Source organism: Gambusia affinis, linkage group LG06 (genome assembly GCF_019740435.1).
Source record: "Gambusia affinis linkage group LG06, SWU_Gaff_1.0, whole genome shotgun sequence".
NCBI classification, from domain to species: domain Eukaryota; kingdom Metazoa; phylum Chordata; class Actinopteri; order Cyprinodontiformes; family Poeciliidae; genus Gambusia; species Gambusia affinis.
In genome coordinates this window covers 276,091-289,192 of record NC_057873.1, presented here as the reverse complement: position 1 = coordinate 289,192, position 13,102 = coordinate 276,091, and the positions used below count along the sequence as shown (strand labels likewise).

The 13,102-nt window shown below is 40.3% G+C and overlaps 1 protein-coding gene across 1 annotated transcript; it reads left to right on the top strand.

The window, feature by feature from the left end:
* Positions 1 to 331: 331 nt before the first annotated feature.
* LOC122832714 (scavenger receptor cysteine-rich type 1 protein M130-like) lies at positions 332 to 12,693 on the top strand. The gene is made up of 9 exons (XM_044119742.1): positions 332 to 343; positions 420 to 719; positions 1,418 to 1,726; positions 1,803 to 2,102; positions 10,761 to 11,069; positions 11,152 to 11,445; positions 11,749 to 12,078; positions 12,281 to 12,366; positions 12,443 to 12,693. Exons 2-9 carry the CDS (start codon positions 476 to 478, stop codon positions 12,533 to 12,535), a joined length of 1,965 nt encoding a protein of 654 aa, XP_043975677.1. The 5' UTR covers positions 332 to 343; positions 420 to 475; the 3' UTR covers positions 12,536 to 12,693.
* Positions 12,694 to 13,102: the final 409 nt, after the last annotated feature.

Genomic DNA, 13,102 nt, shown 5'->3' with positions numbered 1-13,102 from the left:
ATATTTTAAACTTTTTTTCTTTCTGCATCTACAGACTCAGTCAGGCTGGTTCAAGGGACCAACCGGTGCTCAGGCAGACTGGAGGTGAAGACCGACCAGTCGTGGTCCTCAGTGTGTGAAAAAGACTTTGACCTGCAGGATGCAAAGGTGGTCTGCAGGGAGATTGACTGTGGGCCTCCTTCAGTCCTCCAGGGGGCGCTCTACGGAGAAGCAGAGGCTCCAGTGGGGAGCAGAGAGTTCCTGTGTGAAGGCAGTGAGTCTGCTCTGCTGAACTGCAGCAGCAGGAAGAGTTCAGGTAGAAACAGCTGCTCACCTGGTCAAGCTGTTGGACTCACCTGTTCAGGTAGAGGAGGATCTGCAGACCTGCTGCTGTTCACTGCTTCACTTACTTCATTAATGAACTCTCTGTCTCTGCTCAGGTCAAGACAACTTCAGGTTGGTGGGAGAGGCCAGCCGATGTGCTGGGAGACTGGAGATGTTCCATCAAGAAGAGTGGAGACCAGTGGATGCTTGGGGCAGTTACTGGAACATGAACTCAGCTGCTGTAGTTTGTACTGAACTGGACTGTGGTTCTGTAGTTTCAGCAAAAAAGTCAACGGAAGCTTCAAAGAGACCAGTTTGGGAGATCAGGTCTGAATGTTTCAAGTCAGAATCTGCATTAAAGAACTGTTTACCTGATGATGAAAACAGTGATCGGAGACTTGAGTTCATCTGCTCAGGTAACTCTGAACTCTCATATTTATTTCTTTTAAAATGTTTCTTCCATCAGGTTCCAGATGTCTGCAGAGAAACCGTCACCTTTAACTAAGAACCTGAAACGTTGAGGAGAGGGAAACTAAAGTAATTTAGATATCCAGATAAAGTTCTCAGTTTAGCCCACATACAGGAACAAAAACTCATCATTTTAATAATTTTTAATCTCTGCTGCTTTGAAGTCGATGCATCAAAATCCCAGGAGGAGTTCAAGGAAATCAGACATTTTCAAACCTGAAAATTAACAGAAAATGACTTTTGATCCAAAATGGTGGATTTCCTGTTTTTAGTGAAAATAGCAAGAAAACCTCTTGTTTCTTATGGTTGTTGGTCTGGATGAGCTAGGGGGCGCTGTTGAGTCATTTTGACAAATTTATGTTTAATTGAACTGAAATACAAACAATTTCAGATTGTTAAGTTTGCTTTACATTTAGTGAGTTTATTAACATTTTTATAACCCAAAAATATGATAAATTCAGCAGAAATAAAAATTAATGATTAACTTCCAGGTACAGTCGGTTTCAGTTCACCTTTGATGCTCTGAGTTTCTCTAGTTTGGTTTTCTTGGCCTTTATTTTTTATCAAACTCAGATGTGTTTGAATGTGAATCTAGAAAAATAAAGTTCTGAAATTTTTTAAACCTTTTTTCTTTCTGCACCCACAGACTCAGTCAGGCTGGTTCAAGGGACCAACCGGTGCTCAGGCAGACTGGAGGTGAAGACCAACCAGTCGTGGTCCTCAGTGTGTGAAAAAGACTTTGACCTGCAGGATGCAAAGGTGGTCTGCAGGGAGATTGGTTGTGGGTCTCCTTTAGTCCACCAGGGGGCGCTCTATGGAGAAGTAGAGGCTCCACTGGGGAGCAGAGAGGTACTGTGTGAAGGCAGTGAGTCTGCTCTGCTGAACTGCAGCAGCAGGAAGAGTTCAGGTAGAAACAGCTGCTCACCTGGTCAAGCTGTTGGACTCACCTGTTCAGGTAGAGGAGGATCTGCAGACCTGCTGCTGTTCACTGCTTCACTTCCTTCATTAATGAACTCTCTGTCTCTGCTCAGGTCAAGACAGCTTCAGGCTGGTGGGAGAGTGCAGCCAATGTGCTGGGAGACTGGAGATGAAACATCAAAAAGAGTGGAGACCAGTGGATGTTTGGGATCGTTACTGGGACATGAACTCAGCCTCTGCAGTTTGTGCTGAACTGGACTGTGGTTCTGCTGTTTCAGTTAGAAAGTCAAAGGAAGCTTCAGAGAGACCAGTTTGGTGGATGAGCTCTGACTGTTCGAAGTCAGGATCTGGAACAAAGAACTGTTTACTTTATGATAAAAACAGTGATCGGAGCCATGAGTTCATCTGCTCAGGTAACTCTGAACTCTCATATTTATTTATTTTAAAATATTTCTTCCAACAGGTTCCAGATGTCTGCAGAGAAACCGTCACCTTTAACTAAGAACCTGAAACCTTGAGGAGAGAGAAACTAAAGTAATTTAAATATCCAGATAAAGTTTTCAGTTTAGCCCACATAGATGAACAAAAACTCATCGTTTTAATAACTTTTAATCTCTGCTGCTTTGAAGTCGATGCATCAAAATCCCAGGAGGAGTTCAAGGAAATCAGACATTTTCAAAATATCTGGGGAACATGGAAAATTAAAAAGGATGGGTTTCTCTAAATTATGTTACTCATCTTATAAATCTGGTCATAGACAGTGCGTAGCCAGATGAATGTTACACAGATGTCTATTTGAACGTCTTTCTGAAACCAACAACAAAGAAGGGAAATATTCATTGATAACTGGTAGAACAGAGGGAGTCAATCAATCAATCAAATTTTTTTTGTATAGCACATTTCAGCAGCAAGGCACTTTAAAGTGCTTTACATCAAATCAAACACAAAAACACAACGTGATGCAACATAGAATCAATAATCAAAACAGCACAATAAGTTTGTTATTGATTACGTTTCAAATACAATCCTAATCAAGTGGGTTTTTAGTTGAGATTTATGGGAAGTCAGTGTTTCAGCTGTTTTACAGTTTTCTGGAAGTTTGTTCCAGATTTGTGGTGCATAGATGCCGAATGCTGCTTCTCCTCGTTTGGTTCTTGTTCTGGGGATGCAGAGCAGACCAGAACCAGAAGACCTGAGAGTTCTGGAAGGTTAATACAACAGCAGCAAATCTTTAATGTATTGTGGTGAAAAACCTTTCAGTGATTTGTAAACTAACAGTATTTTAAAGTCTATTCTTTGAGCTACAGGGAGCCAGTGGAGGGACTTTAAAACTGGTGTTATGTGCTCTATCTTCCTGGTTTTAGTGAGAACTCCAGCAGCAGCATTCTGGATCAGCTGCAGCTGTTTGATTGATTTGTTGGACAGACCTGTGAAGACGCTGTTGCAATAATCAATGCGACTGAATATAAGCGCATGGATGAGTTTCTCTAGATCTGGCTGAGACATTAGTCCTTTAATCCTGGAAATGTTCTTTAGGTGATAGAAGGCCATCTTTGTAACTGTCTTTATGTGGCTCTGGAGGTTCAGGTCAGAGTCCATCACTACTCCTAGGTTTCGGGCTGATCGCTGGTTTTTAGTTATAATAACTGAAGCTGTGCACTGACTCTAGATCTATAACTCTACATCCATGACTCTAGGTCTATAACTCTAGATTGTTCCTCCATCCATCCATCCATTTTCTATACACCCTTTATCCCTAATGGGGTCAGGAGGGTTGCTGGTGCCTATCCCCAGCTAACGTTCCGGACGAGAGGCGGGGTCACCCTGGACAGGTCGCCAGTCTGCCGCAGTTGGAAATGCTTACATAGACTTTTTTATAACATCAAAACAAAAAATCTCTCATACCAGGGAGGAGCCTGAGTGCTGGAGGCAATGTGGAAACACAGAACCCAACCTCTGGCATATATTTTGGGATTGTACAATTATAAGACAATATTGGATAGAAATACTGAAAAATATTGAAAATATCTTGGAAAATAAAAAAACCTTTTAAATGTACTATTTTTATTAGAGGTGACACAGAATGCCTACCTGACAAGGTAAACTATCTGGTTCAAATATTAATCACAGCCGATAAACAAACTGTCACCAGACGCTGGCTCCTCCCTGAACCTCCCACTATAGAAGAATGGATAGAGTGGGTTAAAGAAATCTATCAGATGGAAAATTAATATTTCTATTTGGTTTTCAACTGAACAAGTTCATTATCTTGTGCTCCAAAGGGTGTCCCGTTTCACCCAAACACAATATGCAAGAATACTAGATTGTAGAGAAATAAAAAAGAAACAGTTCATCCTTCAGGAAGTGTCCATTTACTACATAATTTACTGAGTTACACACATAAAAGTATGGAATTTCCGGACTATAGAGCGCACCTGATTATAAGCCGCACCCCCTAAATTTTTAAAGGAAATACATTTTGTACATACATAAGCCGCATGTGCCTACATTGAAACATGAGATATTTACAAACAGACGGTACACAGAAGGTGTTTTTAAAGTTTTAATAATATGCCGTAACTTTTGTTAAAGGAAGAAATTACTAAGTTAGCTTAATTTTGGAAAAAAGCTTGTCTCTCTTTTTCTTCCTATTTCCCGGGTTCTTCCGGCGAGCAGCGTGTGGCAATCAGAAACGACGATGCGTGATGACGTCACAGAGTTACAGCGTTTAATTCCACACAAGAAGCGTATGAATTAACAAGAAAACTGCAGAGCTACAGAGATATACATTCTTTACCTGAGACAAAAGAATTAAAAGACAAAGGGACAAAGACAGAGAAAGAAAAGGCAAAGACATGTCTTTGGAGAAGGCTGATGCCAAAACGGCAGAATAAGACAGCTATCTAAATTATTATTACTGTGCACGAACTTTTATAGTGAAGGCATTTCTTAACTTTTTAATGTAGTCAATTAAGGCGTACCTCTGGTTCGACCAACCAGGCTCTCCTCTGGACACTCAAAGAAACTTAGAACTTCCTCTTATTTCCGCCAGAGATCAAAGGCCATTTGCTCTCTGGAAGAACAATGGAGCAAGCAGCTGCATCCTGGTCTTCTGGGTTCTAGGGCCATTTGGGCAAATAAAAGCATAAAACAAGACTTCACAGATACCTGTGAAATTCGGAGTGTCTCCCGTTATCTTCTCCTTAACAAAGCTAAATCCAGTAATTTGGTTCAAGGAAAGATTACCTTCACAAACCTAGTTTTTCTCGTCTGCAATCAGCATCTCCAAAGATTTGAATCTTTGCCTTATCACATAAATCCTGAACAATTTTCTAATACTAAACAACACATTTTCATTCAAACAATTTCCATTTGATTCAGATATTATCATAGACAGTACAATTTTCAAATACATTCAGCATTCACCATTCTAAACTTAGATAATGCACTTGGGTTAAAAAACTTGCTATTAATACTTAGAAATATGTTAATGATCTCAACATTCTATATTGTATTTATTTTAAACCATGCCAGATGTGATTCTGGAAGACCTTTGATGTTCTGTGAACCAAACCGGCTTCTGTCTCCCGGAGATGCTGATTTTACGGCCTCCTGACCTCTGATAGCACAGCAGGAACCTCCTAAAAGATCTCCTTTGATCTGCATTAATTTCCTGGTTCTGAATACTTACCGATAGAGTAGTTTTAGTTTCAAATCCCTTACCCCAAAATTAAGAAATTTGTTCAAAATCAGACTGTTCATTATAACCTTTACACCTGGGGTAAGATTAGCTGTATTAAGCACTAAAAATAATTATTTTCTTCAACAGTCCCCCTTTTGAGATCTGTTTCTCAGATCTCACAAATAAATTGATTAAGGCTTCAAATAGAGGAACCAAAAACTACGTAGTACACTAAATTATATATCAGTAGCCACATTATATAACAGTCCCCCTTTTTAAATAGAACCTCCCAGCTCTACAACTCTCTCATCAGTAAGACCACAAAAAACATCTGATAAGGAGGCGGAGGAGGTGGGCCACAGCGTCCCTTCTCAATTGAAACTGTAATAAGACTTACACTGCCCATCCATGTGCCTTAAGCCGAACTTCATCATCCGAACCTGTCAAATGGAAACCTGCGCCAACCCACAATTTTAATACTTACCTGTTGAACCACAAAATTTCAACCAATTAAATCTAAGAGTAAAACATACCTATGGGTTTAAAAAATATGACAAATCATAAAACTCCATAAACACCATAGAACTAAAAACACAGTACAAACAACAGCCCAAAGTATAAAATGCAAAAAATCATAAACACATAAAATTACAAAACACTTTTTGTACAATAAAATGTCCTCCAATAGTCCTTGAAAAATATGAATACTTCGTCAAGAAATGACCAAAAATACGCGCAAAAAACCGAAAGTTCTTTGAAAGTTCGCAAAAAACGAGAAAACGCAAGAAAAAGATGAGTGAAGCTGGGGATGATCCTCTTGTAGCCTGATCCGCCGTGAACCTGTCTTTCTCCTTGGTTATACAGCTCAGGTGACAACCTGAGCGTCGATTGCTCTACTGAAAATCGGATTATTATACCAATATATCAGTGAGATTTTAAAAACAAAAGATGAAATCTCCTTTCCTTCGTAATTGAAAGACATCGGATCCAGATTATTATGCCTTTTCCGAGCCCTTTAAACCACGAATTTCAGGAACATGAAGTGGTCATGACAGGAATCCCTGCCAGACCCCCTCCTTGAACTGCAGACCCACGCCAGCTCCCGGCCGCGCCTGGCGATGCTCCTCATCTGAAGACCGAAGCTGCAGATCCTCCTGTACGTCTTGGAGTGTGCGTTGTGGTTCCTCGGCTGCCGTGCACTGACTCCAATGGAACCAGGTGTCTCCTTTCCCTTGTAGACGAACAGCATGGGATGTCCTCTCCACTACTCGGTGTGGTCCGGTGAAGCGAGGTTCAGACCAGTTCCGTTTGATGACCTTCAGGCGCACCCAGTCGATTCCTGGAACTGGTCTCGAGCCTGGACGCTCCTGTGTCGTCTGATATTATGCAAATTCCACTCCCAGGATCTGTAACTGATTAAAGCAATCTTTATGTGATAAATGTGCAGGTTCACCTGTCCATCCTGGTAATGCGGGTCGCCGGTCCATGTAACTTCCGTCGGTTTTGAAGCTCAAATGGAGAGAACCCTGTTGATTGGTTACTAGACAGACAGACAGTGAAGTAAAAGGCAAAACATCTACTCAATTTAATTTTTATGTGCACATAGTTTAGCCAATTTTGTCTGATAATTTAGTTTAGTCTCCCTTGCCATGTGATTGGGGACGATATCTAATTAGTTTGCCAGTTTTATTTCAAAATTTTATTTTCAATTCTAATCACACATATTCATAGCATGTATTCACAAACAGATGATAACACAACAAACAAAACATGAAACATTTAGTCTAGTCATGGTCAGTTACAAAACCGTCAGTCTATTCACATCATGTTCTTCATTGTTCAAATTTATGCAATCAAGAATTACGAAAGCTACAAGAATTTTCCAAATGTGTAGCATTAAATGTTTTACTATTTTTTAAGTTTAGTCTCCAAGATTTTAATTAACATGTGCATTCTAAAAAGATGTTTCTCAAAAGTCATATTAGAACCTAATTAATAATTTCCTTTTGTCAAAACTTCTCACCAATTTCAATAACTGCATATTCATTTCTGTTTCTTAGAGTTAAATTCTATTTTTATATTCAATTGAGATGCAACAAATACTTCAATGTTCCACAAAACACTACTATTTAACTCCATAATTATCAACAATTAGAGATTTAAATTTAATTGTAAACCAATTCCTTCGATCAGAAAAACCCTTTAAATGTACGCTTATTTGCAAAACTTAATAATTTAAAGACCTTTTCCTTCTTATTTTATTTTCAGGATAACTTAATAATTTTCATAGTTAACCTTTATCTTTATTATTTTATTTTGTCCAAATTCTCTGCCCTTTTTCCTGAAAGATAAACTTTCAAAACAAATAGATTAATTATTTGTAGCATGATTTTAACCTATAAGATTACTCAATTTCCCCAGAACATTTCACGTTACAGTCATTAATGATTTCAATAAGTAGAATTTCATCCTGTATTAGCTCCCTTGGAAATCTTTAACGTTTAAACAGTCACTTCATAGTTCTACTCATCTTTAACTTTTCCCAAAATTCCGGGGTAATCTGAGCAACCTTAGAGAATTTATTAAAACATGAATTTGAATATTTAGCTAGAAAATGACCTTAGAAAGATCACACCACCAAATTATTATTTGTACATATGTAAAACATTTTAAGAAATATATTTTCTTTTACCACCTTTTCCTAGAAAATTTAACTAATGTTTGTCAAAGCGTGTTTACCAATTAAACTCAGCATTTTGATGCAAAAAATCTACATTTAATATTTTCCATATTATTTTATTACTCACTATGTATTATTATTTTTTTTTAATAATTCACTCTAAAGAGTTCAAGCAACTCGCCTTATCTCTACAGTCAGATGGGCCATAAAACTACTTGACACCTCCTTCATGAACTTTTCTTCACCTTGTAGAAGGAACTTTTATGGCAGGAAAGAAAGCTAATTAGGATTCCAAGAGAAAAACTCCCAATTCCTCTGCTACTCATCAGGATTTTGCACTTGTATCATACAACATGTTTTTTGGTTTCATCTAATTTTAGTTTCAACTTATAAACCTTCTTAGGGTGCCTCTTGTTGTTTCACTACTAAAATTGTGACATATATTCTGATATTTTGTCAGGAGCTACTTTAAGTGATGGGGGAGAGAATGATTTGCATTACAGCTGCCTGTTATTTCCTGCTGAGCTGTTTGTCTCTTCTCCATAGGATCTAGCATTGTGCTCACATATTAGAGAATTCTCCTCTCACCCCCCAGTTTCTGAAACAGAACCAGATGAACAATCAGTTCTGTTACAGAAACATCCAAATAGAATTGTGAAGAGGATCAGTCACCTCCCTGCCACAATGTCTAGGAAGTTGAACATGTTCCAGAAATACAGAGTCCACAGCCAAACACCGTATGCTGTATGTGTCTGTAAAAGTGGAGAAAGAGATCAGGAACAACAATAGAACTTCAAGGAAGCATTTTACCACGGCCCTCAACTCCAAAAAAATATGTGGAACAGCTTCATCATGCATTATAAACCGAAACGAATGAACATAAGTCAGATTACCACAGCAGCAACACCCTCTGGTGTCACACAAATGTAACCATTCAGTCTGGCTTTGGTCATAAAACAGAGTGACATGAGGAAGATCAGAAGCTGGCCCACATGGGACAAGCGCTTTGGATCCAGGTTGCCCAAAGCAGAAAACAGGACAGGATCTCTGAACAGCTGAGTTTAAACACTTATCTTTAAACGACACCTCACTGTCTCACTGCTCCGCCCTCCCCCCAATCTGGCATCACTGGGGTGCAATCCTCCCTCCTCCTCTGACCCTCAGCAGTCACATGTAACTGGCTCTGATGTCGGACCTTGAGTTGTCCAGACTGTCCCTCTGTCAATGTCCAAACAGTTCACAAATGAGACAGCATCAAACAGTTCAGTTCGTTGTCTTCATCGCAGAAGCACATCATTTTCCTTCTCCACGCTGATGTCAGCGAGTAGATCAGCGGAGGTTGTACGAGTTCAATTGCACCCAAACAGGAATCTAGTTTCAGTCCAATGTCCAGCAGGACACCATGCAGGAATTTTCTGAATCGCAGTTCACAGGCATCGGAACTTTAAGACCAGCATTTCATCAGTGACTGAAGGTGTTGGAACTCTTCTCTGTCTCCTTGAGTGCTGTCATCAGCTAGTGACGAGGAGGGAACATCATGTCGACCATGGCAAGACTGGATTGAGTTGAGGTCAGGGGTCAGATGCACCGCAGCGAGTCTCAGACAGAAGAAAAGGAAAGAAGCAAACAGGAGTTAATTAGTTAGCTTTTACATAATAACACCCGTCTCTGCTTCGCAAGCCTCGCACCCCCATCAAGCAGACGCGCTCCTTCCTTCCTCACACCACGCTGGAAGAGCAGGCTGCCAACATGGAGCTGCACACATGTATGAACCAGGTTGTGTCACTGCAGCAGGAACCCAACTGAAGATCTCCTTTGATCTGCATTAATTTCCTGGTTCTGAATACTTACCGATAGAGTAGTTTTAGTTTCAAATCCCTTACCCCAAAATTAAGAAATTTGTTCAAAATCAGACTGTTCATTATAACCTTTACACCTGGGGTAAGATTAGCTGTATTAAGCACTAAAAATAATTATTTTCTTCAACACTTTTCTTTCTGAACAGCAGCAATATAGCAAAACAGCACTAACAGGGCTGGTTTAAGTAACATACGGTTAAAAGTCACAGAGAGCTGTCATCCTCTTCCTCCTGTGCACTGAAACCATGAAAGTCTTCAGTTTACGTGCAGCAGCTCTGTTTCCTTCTTTATCGGCCAGCTCGATTGCTTTTAACTTGAAAGCTGCATCATATGCATTTCTTCTTGCATTCTCCATGATGAGGGTCTGTTCAAGCTAATTTCATTCATGCACAAAGCACGATGTTACATTAGTCTTCCTCTACAGATATATTCCAGATGTCTCACGCTTACCTTTTCTGCTCCAGCGCCCCTACTGGCCGTTAGAAAAAATTCATAAATAAGCCGCATTGTTGTATAAGCCGCAGGGTCGAAACCATGAGACAAAAGTCGCGGCTTATGGTCAGTAAATTGCGGTAATGTGTCTCCAAAATATTGCCCCCATGTTCCATCTTTTTGTTTGGTTTTTGTAAATGGAAATGTAACTAAAATGAATTTTGAATCTGATCACAGACTGAAATTGTGCTTTTGTAATCTGCTCAAAACCTCAAAAATAAATTATAAAAAAACTTGTCGTTTTTCTAGCTTGGTTTTCTTGCTCTTTATATTTATCAAACTCAGAGATGTTTCCATGTGTATCTAGAAAAATAAAGTTCTGAAATATTTTAAACCTTTTTTCTTTCTGCATCCACAGACTCAGTCAGGCTGGTTCAAGGGACCAACCGGTGCTCAGGCAGACTGGAGGTGAAGACCGACCAGTCGTGGTCCTCAGTGTGTGAAAAAGACTTTGACCTGCAGGATGCAAAGGTGGTCTGCAGGGAGATTGGCTGTGGGCCTCCTTCAGTCCTCCAGGGGGCGCTCTACAGAGAAGCAGAGGCTCCAGTGGGGAGCAGAGAGTTCCTGTGTGAAGGCAGTGAGTCTGCTCTGCTGAAATGCTGCAGCAGGAAGAGTTCAGGTAGAAATAGCTGCTCACCTGGTCAAGCTGTTGGACTCACCTGTTCAGGTAGAGGAGGATCTGCAGACCTGCTGCTGTTCACTGCTTCACTTCCTTCATTAATGAACTCTCTGTCTCTGCTCACATCAAGCGCCCCTCAGGTTGGTGGGAGAGGCCAGCCGATGTGCTGGGATACTGGAGATGTTACATCAAGAAGAGTGGAGACCAGTGGTCGTTTCGTCTGATTACTGGAACATGAACTCAGTTGCTGTGGTTTGTGCTGAACTGGACTGTGGTTCTGCTGTTTCAGCAAGAAATTCAAAGGAAGATTCAGTGAGACCAGTTTGGTGGATCAGGTCTGACTGTTTTCAGTCAGGATCTGCATTAAAGAACTGTTTACCTGATGATAAAAACAGTGATCAGAGCCATGAGTTCATCTGCTCAGGTAACTCTGAACTCTCATATTTATTTATTTTAAAATGTTTCTTCCATCAGGTTCCAGATGTCTGCAGAGAACCCGTCACCTTTAACTAAGAACCTGAAACCTTGAGGAGAGAGAAACTAAAACTGGTTTAAATATTACTGACAGAGTATAGATCTATCATAAAGGTGCTAGTAATCATATATAAACATGTAGTAACAATGGCAACCAGTCTGTGATGAGCTCTCGTCTTTTTCTCATGCATGCCATCTTATTTTCCACCTCAGATTAGATCCAGTTGTCTCTGTGTTTCCTCTGCGTTCCCAGGTCTGCTAGTTGAGCCACTCATCTTCCTCTCTTCCTCCACTGACGGGGTCTCCACAGGCAGAAAGCAGGGGTCTGAGCTCCTCATTGGCTCAGGTTTCAGCATCATGTGCTCCATCAGACCTCAGTATGAAGGCGGCTCCTTCCAGCTCATCTTCAGCACCTCTAACTACACTCAGAACCACACCCTGCCAGCTGTTAATCACTCCGCCCTCTTCCTGTTCTCTGCTGCTGGCCACGCCCACCAAGGAACCTACCGCTGCGTTTACCACGTCTACGTTTTCTCCTATAACTTCTCCTCTATGAGCCAGCCTCTCAACCTCACTGTCTCAGGTAAACTCATGGAGTCCATCAGGAAAAGTTCTGCTTCAGGTGAACCAGCAGCTGTCTGCCTCATTCATGAGGTCAGAGAGGAGGATTGATGATATTAATTTTCATGATCAGATCTACAGGCAGCATGAAAACAAGGATCTACATGATTAATTTCTAGCTGGACTCATCTGATGAAAGCTGATCCTGAATCTGTTTCATTCAGTTTCAGCCTCTCTCACTGCTTTGATCATCAGTGTGGTTGTCGTCCTGCTGGGTTTGCTGGGATCAGTCCTGGTCCTCTACTTTAAGGTACTGCATGTATCATGCATGATGTGTTCAGTTGGGAAAGTTCTTGCATTGAAGCTGAACCATCCTCTGTTTCCAGGCCAGGAGAAACCAGAAGTCTGGACCAGAAAACAACCATCATGATGAAGGATCCAGAGCTGAAGGCAGCTTAGAGGAGGAGACTGCAGTCTGAAGGAACCAGGAGAAAATGATCTTCATTTCACATCCACAGGAAGGAGCAGAGAGATGTTTCAGACTCCTGGAAATCTATCCGTCTATGTATCTATGATAAAATGTATCCGTGCTCCTGCAGCAGGAAGGAATATATATATATATATATATATATATATATATGTATATATATATATATATATATATATATATATATATATATATATATATATATATATATATAAAACTTATATAAGAAGGGAACACAAAACATTCAACAAAAAATATAACAGAAAACCCACTAAATTAAAATCTGATCTTCATCAACCTTGCAAGGATAACATATGATAGAATATTTAGGGGTCAAAGGTCAGGTAGCCAATTCCATTCAGGCCCTGAACTCAGCTTGTGTCCTTGTCTTAATTGGGGTCATGAATTGTTGTGTGACAAATGAAATATAGTTGATACTAGCTTGTAATACTTTGTCCTGCCTGTAGGTGGTGTATGTCATCACTGCCATAATAACCCATCTAATACATCCAGTACCAACAAGTCTGAACCAGATGTGATCCATCTTAGTAGTGAAGTG